The sequence below is a fragment of the Aythya ferina genome (assembly GCF_964211825.1).
Source record: "Aythya ferina genome assembly, chromosome: Z".
Lineage (NCBI taxonomy): Eukaryota > Metazoa > Chordata > Aves > Anseriformes > Anatidae > Aythya > Aythya ferina.
In genome coordinates, this window is record NC_140299.1 from 85,173,093 (window position 1) to 85,193,076 (window position 19,984).

Here is a 19,984-nt window from a genome sequence, read left to right on the forward strand (position 1 = left end):
TTTTCAATTTCAACTTATTGGGTCCCATCGTTTCAAGTGTCCATGGACCTTGCGTTGACTTCTTGATTCTCATGTGGTGAATCCAAGCAGGTTGTTCTTTAATTTTTACTGCGGTGTATGATGTAAGCAGCACCTGAAAGGGTCCTTCCCACTGGGGTTCCAAAGTTTATTTCTGCAAGAGACTTTACATACATAGATGTATAATCTCCAGGTTGTACATTGTGTATAGGTCTATCCAAAATGCTACTCCGGGTTCCAGCTACATATTTTCCAATTTTGTCTAATTGTTTCCCTAATGCCACCATATAGGATGTCATAATTTTGTCTCCTGCTTGTGCGGACATCCCCTTCTGTATTCCATAGGGTTGTCCATACAGGATTTCAAAAGGGCTCAGTCCCTCCTTTGCTCTTGGCCTTGTTCGTATGCATAAGAGAGCCAAAGGAAGAGACTGAGGCCAGGCCAGATTCGCTTCCTGTCCCAACTTTACAATCTGTTGTTTGATCAAGTGGTTCGTCTTTTCTACCTGGCCACTTGACTGAGGGCGATATGGGGTATGAAGTTGTCAATCTATACCTAGATGGCGGCTGATTTGTTGCACTATTCTTGAAATAAAAGGCGGTCCCCTGTCAGAGGATATAGTAGCTGGTACCCCAAAACGTGGTATTATTTCCTGTATTAGTATTCTTACCACCTCCCTAGCCTTGGCTGTTCTGGTAGGAAACGCCTCTGGCCAACCTGAAAAGGTGTCAGTTAATACCAGCATGTATCGGTACCCCCCTTTTCTTGGGAGTTCCAAAAACTCAATCTGCCATTGTTGTCCAGGCCCGTTACCTTTTCCAATTTGGCCTATCCCTAATTTTGGAGTATTTTGGGGATTAGTCTGGAGGCAAAGGTCACACTGCTGAGTCAGTTGTCTCGCAGTGGTTCCTTGCTACAATTTCTCTGATCCAATGTTTATATAAGGCTTCAGTCCCCCAGTGCCTCTTTCTATGTTCCTCTCTTATCAAGGGCCATATCATATAAGAGGGAATAATCATTTTCCCTTGGGGTAAGAGCCCACCCTTCCTCGTTATAGGAACCTGCTAGATCAGTAATTAATTTCTGATCTTCCTTGGTATATTTGGGCTTACCTTCTAGGGAGATTTGCCCACTGGGGATCAGGGCCCCTTCTGTTTTTACCTCCCTTTTGGCTGCATGTTTTGCCTCTCTGTCTGCTGTCGTGGTTCAGCTCGAGTGGGCAGCCGAGCTCCACCACAGCCGCTCTCTCACTCCCCCTCCTCAAAGAGGAATGGGGAGAAAACATGTGAAAATGGCTCAAGGATTGAGATAAGGACGAGAAAATCACGCAGTAATTATTGTAACGGGCAAAACAGACTCGGCATAAGGAGATAGTAAGATTTATTGCCTATTACTAACAAGCGAGAGAAGTGAGAAAACAAAGGAAAAAGCAAACCAAAAGCACCTTCCCCCCCATCCACCCTCTTCCACCTCCTCCCCCCGAGCGGCACAGGGGAACGGGGGAATGGGGGTTATGGTCAGTCTACAGCACTTCTTCTCTGCCGCTCCTTCTCGGTCACTCTCGTCCCCTGTGCTGTGGGGTCCCACCCACGGGATGCAGTCCTTGATGAACTGATCCGGCGTGGGCTTCCCACAGGCAGCAGCTCTTTCAGAACTGCTCCAGATATGGGTCCGTACCACGGGGTCCATCCCTCAGGAGAAAACTGCTCCAACCTGGCTCCCCTACAGGCAGCAGCTCCTGCTGGGTCACCTGCTCCTGCGTGGGCTCCTCTCCACGGGCTACAGGTCCGGCCTGGAATCTGCTCCGGCAGGGGTCTTCCACAGGCGGCAGCCTCCGTCGGTGCAGGGCCACCTGCTCCACCGTGGTCTCCTCCACGGGCTGCAGCGTGGAACCCTGCTCCACCGTGGTACTCCATGGGCTGCAGGGGGACATCCTGCTTCACCATGCTCCTCACCACAGGCCGCAGGGGACTTCTGCTCCGGCGCCTGGAGCACCTCTCCCCCTCCCTCTACACTGACCTTGGCACGTGCAAGGCTGTTCTCTCACTCCCTTGACTCTCCCGGCTGCTGTGTGGCGCAGCGTTTTTTCCCTGTCTTAAATATGCTCTCACAGAGGCGCAAAACAACATCACTTATTGGCTCGGATCTGGAAAACAATGGGGCCCTTCCCGAACATGGGGCAGCTTCTAGATCTTTCTCACAGAAACCACCCCTATGGCTCCCTGCTACCAAAACCTTGCCACGTAAACCCACTACATCTGCCAGCTCATTTCCTTTTTCCAATTCTGAGTTTGCTTTTTGGTGTGCTCTGATGTGCACGATTGCCACTTTCTCAGGGAGTTGAAGTGCTTCCAACAACTTCAAGATTACTTTTGCATGCTTGATATTTTTGCCATGCAAATTCAGTAATCCCCTCTCCTTCCAGATCACTCAATACGCATGTACAACCCCAAAGGCATATTTTGAGTCTGTATAGATGTTTTTGATTTTGTCTTGGGCCAATTCCAAGGCTCGGGTCAGATCAATTATTTCCACCTTTTGTGCAGGGGTGTTCGCAGGTAAAGGCCCGGATTCTACTGCCTCTTTACAAGTGGTAGCTGCATAACCATTGTGTCGTTTGCCACTTACGACTTAGCTGCTCCCATAAGTGAACCAGTTTTCTGTGTCTTCCATAGGATTGTCTTTCAGATCTGGACGGCACGAATATACTGCTTTGATGGTTTCCAGACAGTTGTGATGCACTGGGTCCCTTGTGTTCCCACTGAGAAAAGAAGCTGGATTGACAATGTTGGTGACTACAATTTCCACATCATCCTGTTCCACCACTGTAGCCTGATATTTCAAAACTCTTTGTGGGGAGAGCTAATGTCCACCTTCTGCTTCCAGTACTGCAGATACCGTATGGGATGCTAACACGGTTATTTTCTGGCCCAAGGTAAATTTTTCGGCCTCCTGGATGTTTAGTACTATGGCCGCAACCGCTCACAAACATCCAGACCATCCCTTTGCAGTTGTGTCCAATCGTTTGGAGAAATAAGCAACTGCCCTACGGTATGGGCCCAGGTCTTGTGCTAATATTCCCAGGGCAATCCCCTGCTTCTCGTGGGAAAAAAGGTAAAATGGCGTACTCACATCTGGGAGTCCCAAAGTTGGAGCTGACGTCAGGGCCTTCTTCAGTAGCTTGAAAGCTTGTATTGCTTCCTTGTTCCATTGAAGGCATTTCTGTTCAGTAGTCGTGAGTGCATACAGGGGTTTAACAAGCAGTCCGTAATTCTAAATCCATAGATGGCACCACCCGCTCATACCCAAAAAGGTCCATAGTTCCTTCACTGTTTGTGGTCTTGGAGTTTGGAATATTGCCTCTTTTCGAGCCTGTCTCAAGGTCCTTTCCCCAGCACTGATTTCATATCCCAAATAGGTTACCTGTTCTTGTACTACTCGGGCCTTTTTCTTAGATACCCTGTACCCTTGGAGTCCGAGAAAGTCTGGCAGATTCACCGCCCAAGTCAGGCAGGTGTTCCTTGTTCTAGTAGCAGTCAGAATATCATCAACATATTGCAGCAATTTCCCTTCTCCTGGTGGGGCCTCCCAGGATTCAAGATCTTTCGCTAACCGATTTCCAACTATTGTGGGGCTATTCTTGAAGCCTTGGAGTAACACCGTCCAGGTGAGTTGGGTCCTACGCCCACTCTTGGGGTTTTCCCATTCAAATGCAAATCTTTTCTGGCTGGCTTCATGGAGAGGGAGGCAAAAGAAGGCATCCTTTAAGTCAAAAACTGTAAACCAGGCTAGTTCTGGTGTTAATACAGTTATTTATTGCCCGTAGATCCTGGACCACCCTATATGACTCATCCGGCTTGTGGACAGGTAATATAGGGGTATTAAAATTGGATTCACATTCCCTCAACAATCCTACTTACACTTTTATTATTGGTCGAATTCCTTCCCTATCTTCCTGCTTTAGAGCGTACTGCTCGATCCTCACTGGCTGCTTTCCCTCCTTGAGCCGAATCTCAACACGTGGGGCATTTTTAGCTCTCCCAGGTTCATCAGTAGCCCATACGCCTGGGTATACCTGGTTTACGACTTCTTCATTAACTTGTCCTTCCATTGGCAGGTTGACTAGGGCTAAACTCATTACCCGTATATATTGTTGATCCTTTACCTCCAGAGTAATCTCCCCTTTTTCAAATTTTATTACTGCTCCTAATTGCTCTAATAAATCTCTACCTAAGAGTGCCCTTGGGGAGTTAGGCATATATAAAAATCTGTGTATGCCCCATTGTTTCCCTAACTTGTACTTCAAAGGTTGACAAAAATAAGCCTTTTCAGGTCGATCGGTTGCACCTTTTACCCTAACATAATCATTCCCTAAAGCCATTAATGCTTGATTTAGAACTGAATATGTTGCCCCCATACCAATAAGAAAGTTCACTTCCGTTTCTCCCCTATCTTCATTATAACCAGTGGAGGATCCGTTAGGGTAGATTCCCCAGGTCCCCGTTATTTCTGCCAAAATCAGGGGCTGATTACCCTAGGAAAAGGCTAGTCAGTTTGTTCTCTGAATCCGAGAGATCTGGGTCCGAATATTTTTCATTTATTTTTTTTTCCATTACATTTCAAAGTTGGTCCAAAAATTCCATAGGGGTTTCTTTTGGACCTTGTTGGAAGCATATTCTCAATTCCCAATTCAAACAGATTCGAGTATTAACTTAACTTCATAATTTTCGGGATGATTAGGGTCGCAGTGGGGTCGGTCAGGGGAATGCAATTGTCAACAGTTCCCTGAGCGGTCCCATTGGCAATCTGAGCTTGCACATGAACTCAGGTTGTTTTAAGAGTTAACTGCTTTTCTGTTTCCATAACAACTCTCTCTGGGACCCATCATGATCCCTTTGCCCCAGAGGGCTAACACCTGTGATTTTGAGATCTCAGCCTGGGGCTGAGACAGAGCTTCTAAAATTCCTACATCCTCTTTCCCTGCTCATTCAACTTTAAACACCTTTAACACCTTCAACAACCCTTTTATCACTTCCTTTATCTTTCTCCAGCCTGTACTTTTCTAATGCCAACACCAAAGGCTCAGTCAAGGGCCAATTAACTCCGCTCCTTTTCTCTCTAAGATGCTGAAACAACATATCTGTATACTACATTTCATCTTATTTTCCTTCTCTCCTCAAAGGACTTTATTGACTGTAATAAAGGACATATTGACCGTAATACGGTGTTATGATTAATAGTTCCATCGTGGGGCCACTCCTCTCCATCCTCTAGTTTATAAAGTGGCCACCACTGATTACAATATTTGATAACAGTTCTTTTACTCTCTGTCCCCCCTCTTCCCATTATATCCCTCCAATGTGTTAGTATACATTCTAGGGGGCTTTTCCGCGGGATTTCTTTGCTTTGACCTTTTCCCATTCTAATCTATAGCAGTTAATATTGCACCATTTTCCTAGGAGCTCTTTACTAGTCAATCCCAATCCCTCCAAAATCCACAATATATAGAGATACACAAGTAAAATCAGACCACTGTAAATTAACTGCCTGTAGACAATTACACTGAGGACATTTAAACCCGACGAGCAGATAATATGCCTGGGCAAATTTCGTTCCCTTAGGCATACACCTCAATGGCAGTTCTTATATTATATTTACATATTCACATATTAACATATGTTTAAAAGAACACCTTAACAAAAATGCCCGGGCCTTTACATATACAACAACATACAGTTATTATTCCAATTAGAATTATTCCCCAGCAGCTGCAAACATTATGCCAGTTACCATTAAAGCTCGCCTACCCTCCTCCCGTCTCTTCTATGATCTTCAGGATGTTCCTTGTGGTTCCTAGAACCAGGGTATGGCAGCTTCTACTCAAAACCCCTTTTGGCCGCTCTATCGGCCACCTCCGTTTGGCCACTCTACCGGCCACCTCCCAGGACGCCTTCAGGGTTCGTGTTGCACGCTAGACATCTCTATGTGGCTTATCGACCTCCCCGGCCAATTGGCTTACCTTAATTAAGGTGTACCGTTTGCCCGCAACCACAGGAACTTCCTGTATCCCTGCAGTGAGTGGCTGGGAGAGGAGCTCCTCTGAGAGAGAAAAAGGGGCTCGGGGCGCGCCTAGGAGGTCTGCTCCACAGTCGATCCTGCAGCCGAACAGAGTCCTCCTGCCTGGCTCGCCAAACTCATGCGCAGAAAAGACTCCACAACCATAGGGTTGCGATCCTGGGGTGTCATGGCATACCGCTACTTGTGTTTGGGGAGCTGGTCAGAGCACCCACCTCCATTTCTGTTTATGGTGGCTGAGTTTGTTCAAGTAATCCCTGACTTGATACCTGTCCCCTGCTGGTGGTTCTGCGGAGTCCTGCCTTTAGGCACAAAGACCCAGGACCAGCCCTTCAGAAACCCACACTGGCTACTTCTGATCCCTCCGTTTTCTCGCATGTCAGCTGCAGCGCCTTCCCTGGCCCAGGCTCAGTGCTCATCACAGCAATGGCTGACATCCCAGCAGAAGCCAGCCCGCTCTCTTTGGGCGCTACCTCAATGCATGACTTTGCTCACTTTGGCCCCTCCAGCTCTCTCCCCACTCCCGGTGCAAGGACGGAGTGAGAGAGCAGCTGTGTGGTGCTCAGCTGCCCACTGGGCAGCCAGCATGGGGCACGAAGGATTTGAGATAACAGCATCACTGGCGATCACCTGATTTTCACCTACGTAGAAGCAAGCAGCTCCAACGCAGCCGTGTACCTACTGCTCCATGGGATGCTACTATGCAGTCTAACCCCTCATGGTTCTGAACTACCCCTGCTGATAAGGATGTGACCTCCTGTAGCGCTGAGGTGATAGAATCTGCCGGAACATTAGTAATTTGCTCCACTGTAGCGGACGTTTAGTAAAGCATGTTGTGTTAAAGGATAAGGAAGTTTGGCAGGACCTAAACCCCCTTGCGTTCCAACTTGTCCTCAGATATCAGAGGGGCTGGGGGTGGCTGGGTTTGGATTCTGAGCGATGCCCTGTTTGGAACTATAAATCCAGTTGTATTCAATAGACTAAATTATCGTGATCATGGATGCACATATCGTGTAATACACTTTCAGTCTAGTAAATGACTGGTGTAGTTTATTGGAGCAACACGAGCACAGGTTCTTTTGGATTGCCGCTGATGAAGACTCTGTCTGCAAAGCACGTGCAAATACCAAGAATATGACTAACACAACCAGCTACATATACGTTAACTTGTGGAACAACTCTATAGAGAATGTTAGGTTTCCCAGGGAAGCACTCGCTGTAACTGAGGGTTCAGACCTCACCCTGTAGGCATCCCTGTAGGGGGGAAGAGAGGTTCAGCACGGCAGCCTTCGGCTGATGCCAGGAGTCAGCGACGTCCTCCCTACTTGTCTGTGGTGGTGTCTTCCCCAACATTTTCCTCTCTTGAGCCCTTTTTTTACTATGTTCCTGCTTTTAGGTAGTGAGCGACTCAAGTCATATGCGCCTTTGTTGTGACTGGTATACATTTTCCTGGCTTTTGTTTTTGCTCAGGGAAATTCAGAGCGTGTGCTCAGTGAGAGGTAGTTGCACCTTGGAGGCGGGTAGCCTTGGGGATGGAGGTGTATTTTGGCACTGTAGTGAGATTATAATGAGCAAAGTTCATCCAGAGGACATGAGTAGGTTGTCAGTTAGTCTCAGGGCTGGCCATGTAATCTATCAGTTCCGTACCATCAGGCTCACTCTAAAATCGCGCTGTTCCTAGCAAAATGGCCCGACGCCCAGGAAGGCAAAGGCGGTGGGTTGCTCTAACACGCTGTGGCCAGGGAAGCAAAAGCTTTCCTTCCTCTTGGTTTCACAGCCTAGCAGAGCAGCTTGGTGCCGTGGAGTTTTCTAACCATTCAGTTTTCACACAAAAAAATGACACGTTCAAGCAGTGAAGAAAGAGGGCTGTTTCTTTGGGGAAAGTCCAGCAGAGAGGTTACTCGGCGGGGCCCGAGGGCTGGAGCTGGGCTCAGCACTGAGCACAGCTGCAGCAGCATAGCCAGCCAGCTCTCGGGACACGGGGCCTCCTCTCCCACACCCTCCGGAGCCGGTAACGTAGTGCTTGCAGGCTGAATGTGGAGGAAGTTCTCAGGACCAGGATGGTTTCAGTCACCAGGGAGGAGACCGAAGGGCTGCTGTAGCCCTCCATGCTTCTCAGGGCTGACATGGAAAGGAACAGAGGGCAGCTCAGAGCCTGCATCACTGGGAAGCACGCCCAGGAACCCCTCCTGCCAAGCCCACCCCACCTCCTCAGCTGGGGCAGGGGTCGCAGCTCACTGCCCAGGGTCTTTTCTCCTCCCAGACAGTTCGTGCTGATACCCCACTGCCCTCACTCACCCTCGATGATGTTCTCTAGCTTCTCCTTGCGCCCATCCACCAAGTGCTGCCCGGCAAGCCCTAGGTACACACGGCCCATCACAGATCCCGCTGGCCAGCTCGCCCCAGACACAGTCCCCCCCTCAACATCCCTGCCGGCTTGGCCATGTGTGCCCAAGTGTGACACCACCCAAGGAGGCTGCGAGGCACTCGCTAAGCTTCCCACCAGCAACCACTGCATGGGCAGGGGGTGGCCGAGGGCAGCAGGGAGCCCCCACAGGCACTCCAGGCCCACTCTGAGCTGGCAGTGCTCTGCAGCCACGTGGCTGATTCAGCAGCAGCTGGGGCTGCGGCCAAGCTGCTGTGGGGCACAGAGGGCCCATGGGGTTGTGACTCACCAATGAACCTGATGGCCGCCTCTTGCAGGGGCTCCTGGGGGCTCCACAGGTATGGCAGGCTCTGGCACAGGTAGTCATCCACTCTGCTGCTGTGCCCCACCAGCTGGAAGAGAATAGTACATGTGGATGGGGCTGGTGCAGCCTTGCCCCTTGGCCAGGCCAGCCCTGTACGTGGGACTGGCTTCCCCTGCTGGGATAGCCTGATGCAGTGGCTAGAGGCAAGGGTAGCCACCCTGCACCCTGGGCCAGGGCTGGCAGGCCTTGTCTGGGCCAGGTTTTGGGAGCCCTCGGGCAGTTGTCCTTACCAGGCACTTGCCAATCCTCTGTGGCTGCGCTGTCTCCAGCAGGTTCCTGAGCTGCTTCCACTTCAGGAGCTTGGCAGCACCAAGGAGGGCTTCCCGAGAGGCCTGCAGAGCAGCAGAGAGTGGGAGATGAAACCACTGCGCATTGGACAGGCCCTGGTTGTCCTGCACCTTGGCGAGGCTTGGGGGCTTTTCTGGCCCTTGCTGGGGAGGTGCAGCAGCTGGGGAAGGCATCTGCCAGAGGGTTCAGTGCTCGGGCAGAGGTGTGGGGCAACCACCAGCTCTGGCACTTCATGCTGCTGGGGCTGCAGGACAGAAGTCCCCCAGAGCTGCTCATCTGCAGCCAAGGCCAGCAGGCAGGTGAAGCGCTGCAGTCACTGAGGCACCAGGGCAGGAGGCAGCCAGGGACGCCACGCACGGGGACCCCAGCAGGCTGTTCCCTAGGGCCTGGGCTCCAGAGCCCGCCACCGCGGACACAGGGCCAGACCCCTGCCCTGGCTGCGGCTCCCTTCCCAGGCTGGCAGCCATGCTGGCTCCTGCAACCCCTGGCAGGGGCTGCACCCTTCTGCGTGGCCCAGGGCAGCCTGCAGGCCAGGGTTTCTGCAGTGAGCACGCTGGCGGCTCCAGGGTGCTCATGCCCAAGAGAGCAAAGGAGCATTCAGCCTAGGCATCTGGCGGGTCCCTGTGCATAACATGGGGTCGACAACTGTTGGGCACCTCACCACTGGCCTCAGACACCTGCAGGCACAGCTGGGATGCCCGTGAAAACTCTAGTGCCTAGGTATCTGTGGCTACGCAGCACTGCTGAGCACAGCTGGGAGCAGGCAGGGCAGGTCTGGAAAATGTCCGTGCCCACCTTCTTGGCCCATGACAGCTCTGGGGCTGCAGGAAGCCTCCCAGTGGGCTTTTCTGTGGAGGGCTGCATGCGGGGCTGGATGTGGGGCAGGGAGAGGCCCCTCCGCTCTGGCCCTCTGTGCAGGCGGAGGTGTAGTAGGGGCAAAATGGCTGTGGTGGGCCTGGTGCAGGCACAGAGGGGCTCTGCACCTTTCTTTTGGATTCGGGAGCTTTGGCCCTGAGGTGAGGCACATTCAGAGGGAGCCTTGCTAACAGCCCATGCCCCTAATGCTCAGGCCCTCCTGAGGGGTGTTGCCCCCTCAAGTGAATGCTCAGCTTAGTGTCCCCACCTCAGCCACACGCTGGTCCTGGTCATGCAGGTGGAAGAAGAGGGGGAGGATGGTGCTCTGCACTTGCTTCTTCATCTCCATCTTATGGGTGCCCTCTGCAACCTCCATGGCATCCTTGCAGAGAAGGATGGAGAGCTCTCTCATGCAGCTGCACTCCTGGTGAGACAGAACAAGGGAGGACCTCAGTCCAGGCTCTTCCGAGCTCACAGTGAGCAAGGGGTCGGTGTGGCAGACAGGGAGACACACGCTCCTGGCTCTTACTCTGCAGTGAGCTGTGGCAGGTAGGCCAAGTGTGTGGGCAGTGCAAAATGGCTCAAGACACAGGAAGGGCAAGGCAGTGGGTTGCAGATGGTCCACCCTGGGGCTGGCAAGGGGACACATGGCAAGGGGAGAAGCGGCCATGGGCAGCAAGGGGCCGAGGAGAAGTTGCCATTGTGGAGCACACATCTGCAGGGCTCTGCACAGGGAGGGGCTGCCCCAGCAGGAGAGCCCAAGAAGCACCAAGCAAAACGTTTCCAGCACGTGCCCAGGGATCGTGGTGGGCGAAGAATTCGCAGGCCAGTGAGACACGCGGAGAGGGACGCACCACCCCCAGGCCACATTCACGTGCCCCGTGGCCACGCTAGCCAAACCTCCTGCTTGCCCACCAGACTTACGTTTTCAAAGAGGGGCAGGAGCCTGTCAGGCAGCTGCAGAGCGATGGGGCCAGCCACTTGCCCATCTGCTAGGCGCAGAGTGTTGCGGAGGACAGTCACGGCCTTCATACTGATGTCGCTGTTGGCATCCTGCAGTTGCTGCACGACCTCTGGCAGCAGGTCTTGCAGAGTTACTGCCTACATGAAACACAGCAGTTCTGTTTCAGAAACACCGAAGACCATCCTGGCAGAAGCCCTTTGCTTACAGCAGGCACAGCCCAGAGCAGAGGTCTGTCTCCAGGAGCGTGCTGAGGCCCCTTCAGACAGAAGGCTGCTGCCTTGGGTTGCAGAAGTAGCCACTTGTGTCAGCCTGGCCCCGTGCGGGGCCTCATCTTCCCAACCTCAGCAGGATGACTGCTCTGGGTAGAGTGCTCCTGCAGCTGAGGCAGCCCTGCGCTGGCTGGCCTGGGGCCTGGCATTGACCTCTTTCTGGCACAGCAGGAGGTGCCTTTGAGCGGACACTGGTGCCGCTCTCCTCGTGCTGCACAGTCCAGGCAGGGGCTGCCCAGAAGCGCTCAGGGGCTGATGAAGAAGGCAGTGAGAGCAGTGGAGCCACTACCGCCCCTCCCGATTCTTGGCAAAGTCCAAGCAAGCCTCTGCGGGCAACAGCACCTGCAGCCCAGCCCCAGGCGGATGCCGCCACTTGGCCCAGATGCCCCCACTCACCATCTTGGGTCTCGTAGACAGCGTGACGAGGCTTGTAACCGCCATCCCACGCAGCACCGAGGACTGACTGTGCAGGTGTGAATGAAGAATGTCTGGGATGCAGGCATTGACAAGCTGCTCAAAGTCTACGCAGTCCAGCAACTGAAAGACACCCAGCAGCCCAGTGAGAGCCTGGCCCAGCCGGCAGGACTCCTGGCAGCACGCTGAATCTGCCAGAGAGCCCAGAGTTTCAAGGCACCTTGGAGAGGCACCGCTTGCTGCTAGGCCCTACCTCCATGAAGACAGCCATGGCGGTGATCTCCTTGTGCTTCTGTCTCTGGCGGAGACATATGACTGCCTCTTCAAACGCCGAGGCACCGAAGAGCGGTGCTTTGCTTCGCAGAGCCCTGGCCAGGGGAAGAACGCATTGGTAGTACCAAGCTGGGCAAACAAACCTCCTTGGGACTGTGCTTTCAGCGCTAGCTGTTATCCCATGGGCCAGACCAGGGCAAGGCTTGCATTTCTGCACTCTGCTTCAGCAGCTGGTGCCATCCACTTGAGGAGAGGCCGCCCGCCCTTCACCACATACCTTGCCTTTGCAAACATGGAGGGTGACGAGCACAGATGTGCTCGATTCACTGAGGGATGCCCTGCCTACACACAAGTTGTGGCCTTCCAACAGATGCCATTTCCTGACCACTTTGGATCCCCAGGCCACTGAGCCTTCCCGCGCTCTCTGGCCACCCTTCCGGCTGCTCTGCCACACAGCTCCAGTGCAGGCTGTGGCATTGCCTGCAGAGCCAGCCCCAGCACTCTCCTGCACCACTGGTCCCCGAGGAAGGAGTGCATTGGAAGGTGACAGGTCCTGCGAGTCCTCCTCTTGCACTGGGCAAGAGCAGCCCTTCACCAAGGAGCTCTCAGAGGCAGCAGCATGGAAATCATAGAATGAATCGTAGAATGGCTCGGGTTGGAAGGGACCTTAAAGATCAAAGAGGCTACTTCCCCTGCCGGTCTCTCCTGAGATCCCTCAGTCACCAGCACTGAGGGTCAACGCTGTCCCTCGGACCCCTGGGGACACCTCACCAGCCACGAGGAAGGGGATCACGTGGGGCCCTCCACCTCTGGGGGAAGAGTGCCAGGGGAGACAAGGACAACTGATGAGGCAATCACCTAGTCAGCACAGCAACACCTGTGTGGAAGGTCTCATGTCTTAAAAGCGTGTCCCAGCCACCCTGCGTCTGGATGTCTTCAACCAAAGTGGCACCCCCCACGTGTTGGAAAAGAGCTCTCATGGTCATCACCGCAGTCCTGCATGCAGAGCACAATGCGCGTCACATGTGGCGCCCCAGCGCTGGCTCCGGCCTGGGGCACAGACCTGGCAGAGGGGATGGAGCACCTGAGAAAGATGCCTGGAGGCCACATGCACTCCCCCATCTGACTGCTGCTCCTGCTGAAGTCCTGCAGTGTGCACTCATGGATGAAGGAGATCTGGAAGAGCACGGCAATGTAGAGCTTGTGGAAAAGTGAGTGCGCAATGTTTTTGCTGGAGGGCAGCTGGAAGATCTTGTTCATGGCACTGGTTACCTGCAGAAAACAGTCAGGTGCAGCTCTCAGTGCACAGGTGTCCCTGCAGCACTGCCAGAGCTTGCGGGTTGGGGGGTGAGGGAGGTGGGGGTGGGGCGTCGCTCTGAGCTGATGGAGGCACCGGGCCAGAGCCCGCTGCCTGGCTGCCTGGCCTGGGGCCCAGCCCCAGCGGCTCCCTGGGTTCGTCTCTGCTTTGTGGCATGGGCAAGCCAGCTTTTCGTGTCCAGAGCAAAGGGCCCAGCAGGCCCCGGGGGTCTTGCCAGCTGTCCTCAGCTCCCTGGGCCAAACCTTGCAGCCTGCTTGGGCCAGGCAGCCGCCCTGCCCGGGGCTGCCCAGCAAGGCAGGAGCAGGCGGGGAGGGAGGAGGACAGAGAGCGGCAGGGCAGGGGTGGGCTGCGTGCCTGTGCGCAGTGGGGCCCCAGCAGTGCATGTGGCCCTGCTGGGCTCTGGCTCCCAGCCCCCCTGACTGGGGAGCCCCAGGGAAGGCTGGCGTTTGGGGACAGAGGAAGAGGGGAGGAGGGGATGGGGAGGGGAGTGCAGCCCCACTGGGGGTGAGCGAGGCCTGGTCCAGGAACTCACAGCCCAGGAACGGACACAGTTGTGGTGTGGGCCAAAGCCATCGTGCCCAGGCCCTATGTATTGCATCAGCAGCTTTCTCAGCACGTCCTCTGCAACGCAGGGCTCGGAGACCATCGTCTGCCACATGGCCGTGGCAACCCTGCAGAGACAAAGCATGCTGTCGATGGGGCCACCCCAGCCACTGCCCCTTGGCCTGTGCCGGCCCTGAGGGTCCTGAGCTGTGCCAGAGGTGGGTGGGTGGGCCCTGTACCTATCGCACCACGGGAAGACCTCCAGCAGGCCCTGGACCGCGTGCTCAGGGTGCAAGGAGGTGATCTGGAAAAGGGTCCTCTTCAGGATGTCCAGGAGTGATTCCTTGCTGACCGACGCCAGGTGGTCATGGATGATCTGCATGACCCGTGGCACCTGGAGGAGAGATGAGGGAGAATGGAGCGGAGCACAGCCATGGCCCCAGCTGCCACCAGCAAATGCTTCCCTCCTGTGGCTCTTTGCCAGCCCGAATGGCTGTCGGGGACTCCCAAGCCGTGGACCCGGGCCAGGGAGAACGGCCCCCGAGAGGGCAACAGCACAGGGCAATCTGTCTGCAAACTGCTAACCTCCTCCATCTGTGAGTCTGTGATCATATCCAACACGCGGGCAACCACCTTTGTGTCAGAGACCCTGGGGTGTGTCATGCCCTCCAAGATGGTGAGGATGAAGTCCGTCCTCTCGACAGGGAAGAGGAAGCTGCCAAATACCTGCGAGAGGGAAGACATGTCACACAGCCTGCCTTGGTGGCGGGCTGCAGCTGAGCAGCGAGGGCAGCTCTGGAGAGAGAGCCAGGGCAGTGCTGGCACTGTGCCCCCAGCACAGGCAGGAGCAAGAGCTGGCGTGGGCTTGCAAGGGCCGGCCTGGGCTGGGATGACTGTAGCCTCAGTGGCTGCGGAGAGGGAACTGCCCCGCAGGGTGAAGGCAGGTGGTGGAGGTCAGGGTCAGGGCACACTTGGCGGTGTGTAGGCAGCCAGGCCTTGTGGGTGGCCAGGACAGCTGGACCTGCAGTGCTGATGCTGGCCACTGACATTAGCCTTTGGCTGCTCCCTGCTGAGATATGGTGGGACCCTGCAGCCGGCTTGCTGGGAGGCTGTGACGGACCCTGCCTCCTGCCCGCAGTTCTTGGGGCACTGGTTCATCCAGGTCTCCTGTCAACCTCACAGCCAAGAATCCCAGGAAGGGAGGGGCTCATTACCGTCGGTTCGCTAGCAGCGTCCTTGGGCAGGAAGGTGCTTGGGCATTCCCGCTCCAGAAAGAGATACGGATAGGTAGGTGTCATCAGGTGGCCTGGGCAGCAAGGCAAACAGAGAGTGGGTGAGTGGTAGGAATGATGCAGAAGCTGCTGCTTGGAGAAGACAGCTGAGAACACCAAGCAGAGCTCTGATTGTGGCAGGGCGCTGTGTCTGTCAAAGAGGGGCACTCTGTGTTGGGTGGAGGGTAGGGGGTGGGGACAGGAGACATGCCAGGGAGAAAACCGCCTCGCAGTCTGCAGAAAGGCCAGAGAGTCTGGTCCGGCTTTCTGCTCTGAAGCAGGAGAGAAGCCCCACGATGCTGCTACTGCTACAGGCTCTCCAGTCCACTGGTTCTCAGGAGTGCTACTAAGCCACTGCCCCAGGGGACATCCTGCTGCTCCAATAGGGGCTGGGGGAGCCCCCTAGGGTTGGTGCAGCACGGCTGCTCCCCTGCTCCACCCTTGGAGGAATGTGCTGCTCTTTCCTCTAGCTGGGGAGGGCGGACAAAGCGGCGTATCACCATGCCTGGTCTTGACTGGGCCCTCGTGTCTGGAAGGTGCTAGCCCACCCCAGCCTCTCTTACTCTGTCGCACCATCACGATCCTGTGGATGGCGTGAAGAGCCTCTGCAGACCCACAGCTGATGTTCTCGTCCTCCTCGGCACAGCACAGGGTGAGGCACCCCATCAGCTGCCCCAGGAGTGGCACAGGCTTCGTCTGGAAGGTGCGAACGCTGACCGTGCCCACTCTGTTTGTGAACGAGTCCTGGGGTTGAGAGGATGGACAGTGGCAGCTTGGCTGAGCTAGTGCACTTGAGACAGCAGGAAGGGGTGAGGGAGTGCTTAGAGGTTGCCTGAACCACCAGCTCCTTACCTGCATCAGAGAAGTGGGGATCAGGGCCTCGCTCAGACTGGCAATCCTCCCCACGGCATACCGACGCTTTGCCACTTTCTCGGATCTTGTGAGGGGCAGCAGGGCCTGAGAAGAGAAAAGCTGCTGGTTTGCCTTGGGATGCAGTGGCAGCTCCCGTAGCGGCAGCTCTGCCAAGCGCCGGGCAGGGTTTACACAGCGTGCCCAGGCTTCTCCTGAACAAGAGAAGAGCCTGGAAAGGGGGTATAGCCCGTCGCGGCCTTGGGGACAGACCCGCAAGATGATCTCCAGCGTAGCGGCAGTGTAGTCCGATGAAGTACACACCAGCACTTCCAGCACGCTGTCCAGAGATTTCAGAATCTGTAAGGAAGACAGAGCGGGTGGTGCTTTTTTGTTGGTCCTTCCTCATGGGAAGCTGGCTTGAATGCCTGCTGCCTGAGGCAGGCCTCAGCTGCCCAGTGGTGCCAGCAACCTGCCCAGTGGTGTCTCAGGATCTCCGTTGTCTTTCTGTTTCTCCCGTGGTCTTTCAGCAGCCAAAGCTAACTAGGAAAAAGTGCGCAGGAACTGACTGGCAGCAGGCTCTCTGTAGCTCACTCGCTGCTTACCTCAGCATAAAGTGAAGCATCCAACTTGCCCCTCTCCGTCTCTGAAGCAAGAGAGCCAATGGCGTTGATGCAGGGGCCGAGGTGCTGTGACAGCAGTGCTAGGTTCTCTTTGCTGCAAGGAGAGGAGAGAAGGTGCCCATTGGAGGCTGGCACTAGGAGCAGTGCCCAGATGCCCTGGGAAGGTGACCGTAGATGTCAGGGCCTGGGGTCACCAGGTGGGACCCGTACTGGGTGGGCAAGGCTTGTGTGGAGGCATCTTCTCCCTCTCCCGTGCTGCTGAGCCAGGGATAGAGGGCAGTCATGGCATGCAGTGCACAAAGCCCTTTCCAGCTCCTGCCTCTCTCCCTTCAGGGAAAAAAGCTGGGAAGGGAGACAATGGAGAGCCCCTGCCGGCACTGCCGGCTGGCTCTGCTGGCATGGCACCCTCTGCCCTCCTATCTGGTGCAGGGGAGAGCTGAGGCCCTAAGACAGAGCACCAAAGTCCTGCCCGGGTGGGGGAAGCCCGCTGCTGTCAGGCCCATGCTGTGGAGAGGCCCTGGCCAAGCCAGGGTATGGGGCAGGTACCTCCTTTCAGTGATGGCATACGCAGCTTGCCAGCCCAGGAGCATCACAGTGCGCAGGTGGTCGAAGGGAGACTTAGGCAGTTGCATCTGGAGAGAGACAACATGGTCAGGATGGGACACGGGAAGCTGCCAGGGGCTGGCACTGATCTGCAGGGCAGGCAGAGCGTTGCTGGCACTATACCAGCATTGGCGTCAAGACCCGGGGGGTTAAGGGGGGCACAGGCCAGGCTGCTCTGTGCCCACAGAGGCCCGTCCCACCCTCCCCTGTGTGCAGAAACCCCTGTGCTGTTCTGACTGCTGGGCTGGTGCCCGGACAGCTCACCCTTCCCCCCTCCCCGCCCCACTGGGTATCCCCTCACCTTCTTCTCCACTCCCAGGTCGTCGCTGGGCAGGTACATGTATGTCCTCTCCATCCTGGTGCTGCAGATGGTGCGGATCGAGGCCAGAAACTTCAGCTTCCAGTCCTCTTCCTGACAGTCAGGGAGCAGAGAGACAAATAGGGAGGGTGAGAGGGCGGCGACATGGCCAGCAGGGCCACTGCACCACAGGGGTGCAGTGATGGTACAAGGGGCCAGGAGGGCAGCAGCTCAGCACAGCCAGCAGCCCTCCAAAAGCCTGTGTGTGGGCAGCAAACACGGCAGCCCCCAGCTGGGAGAAGCAGGCTGAGCCTCACGCACTGACAAAGTCTGCAGTTACCATTTTGGTGCCAGTGAGAACAGCCCAGAAGTAGTCACAGGCTTCCACGTCCTTGGGCTCCGGAGACATGACGGAGGCAGCAGAAGCATCATCTGATTAAAAAAGAATGGACAGAGCTGTAGGCGGGGCAGGAGGCAGAGGGAAGAGCCATGCCCTCTCTTGAGCCCTGTGCCCACCGCCCTGCCGACTGCAAGCCCTGGGTCGGAGCACTGATGCCCCCTTTCCTCAAGGTTGCCGCTGGCAGCAGAGCAGGAAAGGTCCCTGTCCTGCAGCACTCCTGCCGGGTGAGCAGCCTTCTGCTGCCTGTCCCCACAGCAAGAGCTGGGTCCCCTCCACTCTCTCCCGCTGGGAGCCTCCCCTGCTGCCAGGGGAGGCTGTGCTGGGGCTGGCTCCTGGCTCACAGCTGCCCTGCCCTTCAGGAACCGGCATGCCCCCCGCCGGCTGTACCCCTCTGCTGATGTTCCAGGGAAACGGGCTCCTGCTGCAGAACAGGGTGCACTCGCTGACTTTGGTCCCGTCCAGCCCGCTGGGGACCCTCGCTCGCTTGGCTTCCTCAGTTGTGGCAGTGGCATGGCAGTGCCATGCTGTGGCACCCGTCCCTGGTGGAGCCCCGACTCCAGCCTGCTGGTGAGCCTGGAGCCTGGGGCCAGGCTGGACGGGCCCAGCAGTGCCTGCGTACTTACCCCTCTGAAGCACATGGGTCTCCCACGTAGAATATGCAGCAGATCTGCTATCCTTCTCAGCATTCAGGATCTCGGGGACAAGTAATAGCAGCCCCGCCAGGGCAAAATCGTCAGTGCCCCTTTGGCAAGGAGCCGCACGACTCGTGCACTGTCCCATTGTAATCCTCGTGGACACTGTGGGGCTGCCCTGCTGGTGCTGGGTAGTTGTAGCTGTCCCAGGGGTGAGTCAAAAAGGGCTCTGCTGTGATGTCACCCAGGACAAAAGGGGGACGCTGTCTCCAGGGCGGAGGGCGTGAGGCCCAGGCACCTGACTCCTCTCAGATGCCACAAGGCCGCTGTGAGATGGGGAAGATACTAAAACTTATCCAAATTAGTATTTAGCTACATATATGGTAAAATATCCTAATTATAAGGATGTAGATGAGAACCTTATGAGCAGCAGATGTAAAAAGGAAGATATCGCTCAAGGCCAACGGGTGAGGGAAGGACGAACAACTTGTTGGCAGGAAAGAAAGCAAAGATAAACAAAAAACTTCTACATGCTGTCCAGCAGCAGGTCCAGGTCCAGAAAGGTAAAGAGAGTTTAACCTGCTCTTCCTCACTGCCTTCAACCTGAAAGACCTCTGCCCACGACCACCAGGCTACGCTGCGCAGGTGCAACCGGGAGGAGCTAAGGGCGGGGAGTATGGAAATGAGTACTTGGAAGAGGTCTGCCTTTTGGGGAAATCAATGAATATGTATGAGAGCTCGTGTAATATGTAACAGTATTCGTGTATAAAATTGTGAGAGACGAGCGGGCAGGTGTGCACTTTTTCAGGGAAGCCATTCCCAGTGCGCCTGGTGCACCGCAATAAAGTGTACCTACTTTACAACCCTATGGTTGTGGAGTCTTTTCCGCGCGTCACCTGTGTGCCCTCACACCCTCTTGGGACCACCCTGTGGCTCTGTGGCGTGTCCCAGAGCGCCAGTGTGCCTGAAGGACCTCCCTTTGTCTTCATGGGCACACCAGAGCCTTGCCTCTCCCACTCAGTGGCCAGAGCAGCCATGGATGTGACCTGGCAATCCTGGGAGACATTCTGACAGCAAAGGTCTGCTAAAACACTGGCAGACACAACTGCCAGTCAGCCTGCAAACTGCTAATCCTTGAGAAGGCCCAAGTGGCCCCTTGGAACTTTGGCTGTGCACCTAAGAAGCAGAAACCTCCTGAGCGACCACTGATAAGGGCAAAAAGGAGGAGCTCTAACAGCACTTCATTGTCTGAAAAGGTGAATATACTTTGGGAAAGTGTGGACATGGACACCTTCTGGGCCACTTTCCCTGCTTGTTCTACCCTGACCCCACAGCTTTTAGAACAGGGAGAAGCCCCTGTCTGCAGGGTCTGCAGAGAAACTTCTGTAATTTGAGTTGTTTGGATTGTGAGGAACGTGATCTCCACACAAGGGTGCCTTCTGGTTGCTACTGAGCAATCTAGAAAGTTCTCTAGTGCCACATAGGAGTAAATAACACTGTCAGCCTTCAGCTTGGAGGCAGATGTGGCGATGACACCCTA

At 55.3% G+C, this 19,984-nt stretch overlaps 1 protein-coding gene across 1 annotated transcript; it reads right to left on the reverse strand.

The window, feature by feature from the left end:
• Positions 1 to 7,122: 7,122 nt before the first annotated feature.
• On the reverse strand, positions 7,123 to 18,904 carry LOC311427350 (maestro heat-like repeat-containing protein family member 7). The gene is made up of 22 exons (XM_084504661.1): positions 18,436 to 18,904; positions 17,753 to 17,844; positions 17,416 to 17,526; positions 17,058 to 17,143; positions 16,494 to 16,605; positions 16,162 to 16,248; positions 15,892 to 15,996; positions 15,603 to 15,783; positions 14,983 to 15,074; positions 14,354 to 14,494; positions 14,008 to 14,162; positions 13,758 to 13,896; positions 12,992 to 13,179; positions 12,766 to 12,903; positions 11,888 to 12,002; positions 11,617 to 11,757; positions 10,912 to 11,088; positions 10,256 to 10,411; positions 9,075 to 9,176; positions 8,770 to 8,872; positions 8,393 to 8,452; positions 7,123 to 8,215 (listed from the first exon to the last, which is right to left on the reverse strand). Exons 1-22 carry the CDS (start codon positions 18,590 to 18,592, stop codon positions 8,025 to 8,027), a joined length of 2,829 nt encoding a protein of 942 aa, XP_084360787.1. The 5' UTR covers positions 18,593 to 18,904; the 3' UTR covers positions 7,123 to 8,024.
• Between the last annotated feature and the right edge of the window lie 1,080 nt (positions 18,905 to 19,984).

Bases quoted from the DNA above. Each gene is read 5' to 3' on its own strand.
- LOC311427350 (XM_084504661.1), bottom strand. From the start codon at position 18,592: ATGGGACAGTGCACGAGTCGTGCGGCTCCTTGCCAAAGGGGCACTGAC. The intron at 17,527-17,752 runs GTAACTGCAGAC...CCTGACTGTCAG, and splicing joins TTCTCACTGGCACCAAAATG to GAAGAGGACTGGAAGCTGAA. The intron at 15,784-15,891 runs GTAAGGAGCTGG...TCTCAACCCCAG, and splicing joins TCCCCACTTCTCTGATGCAG to GACTCGTTCACAAACAGAGT.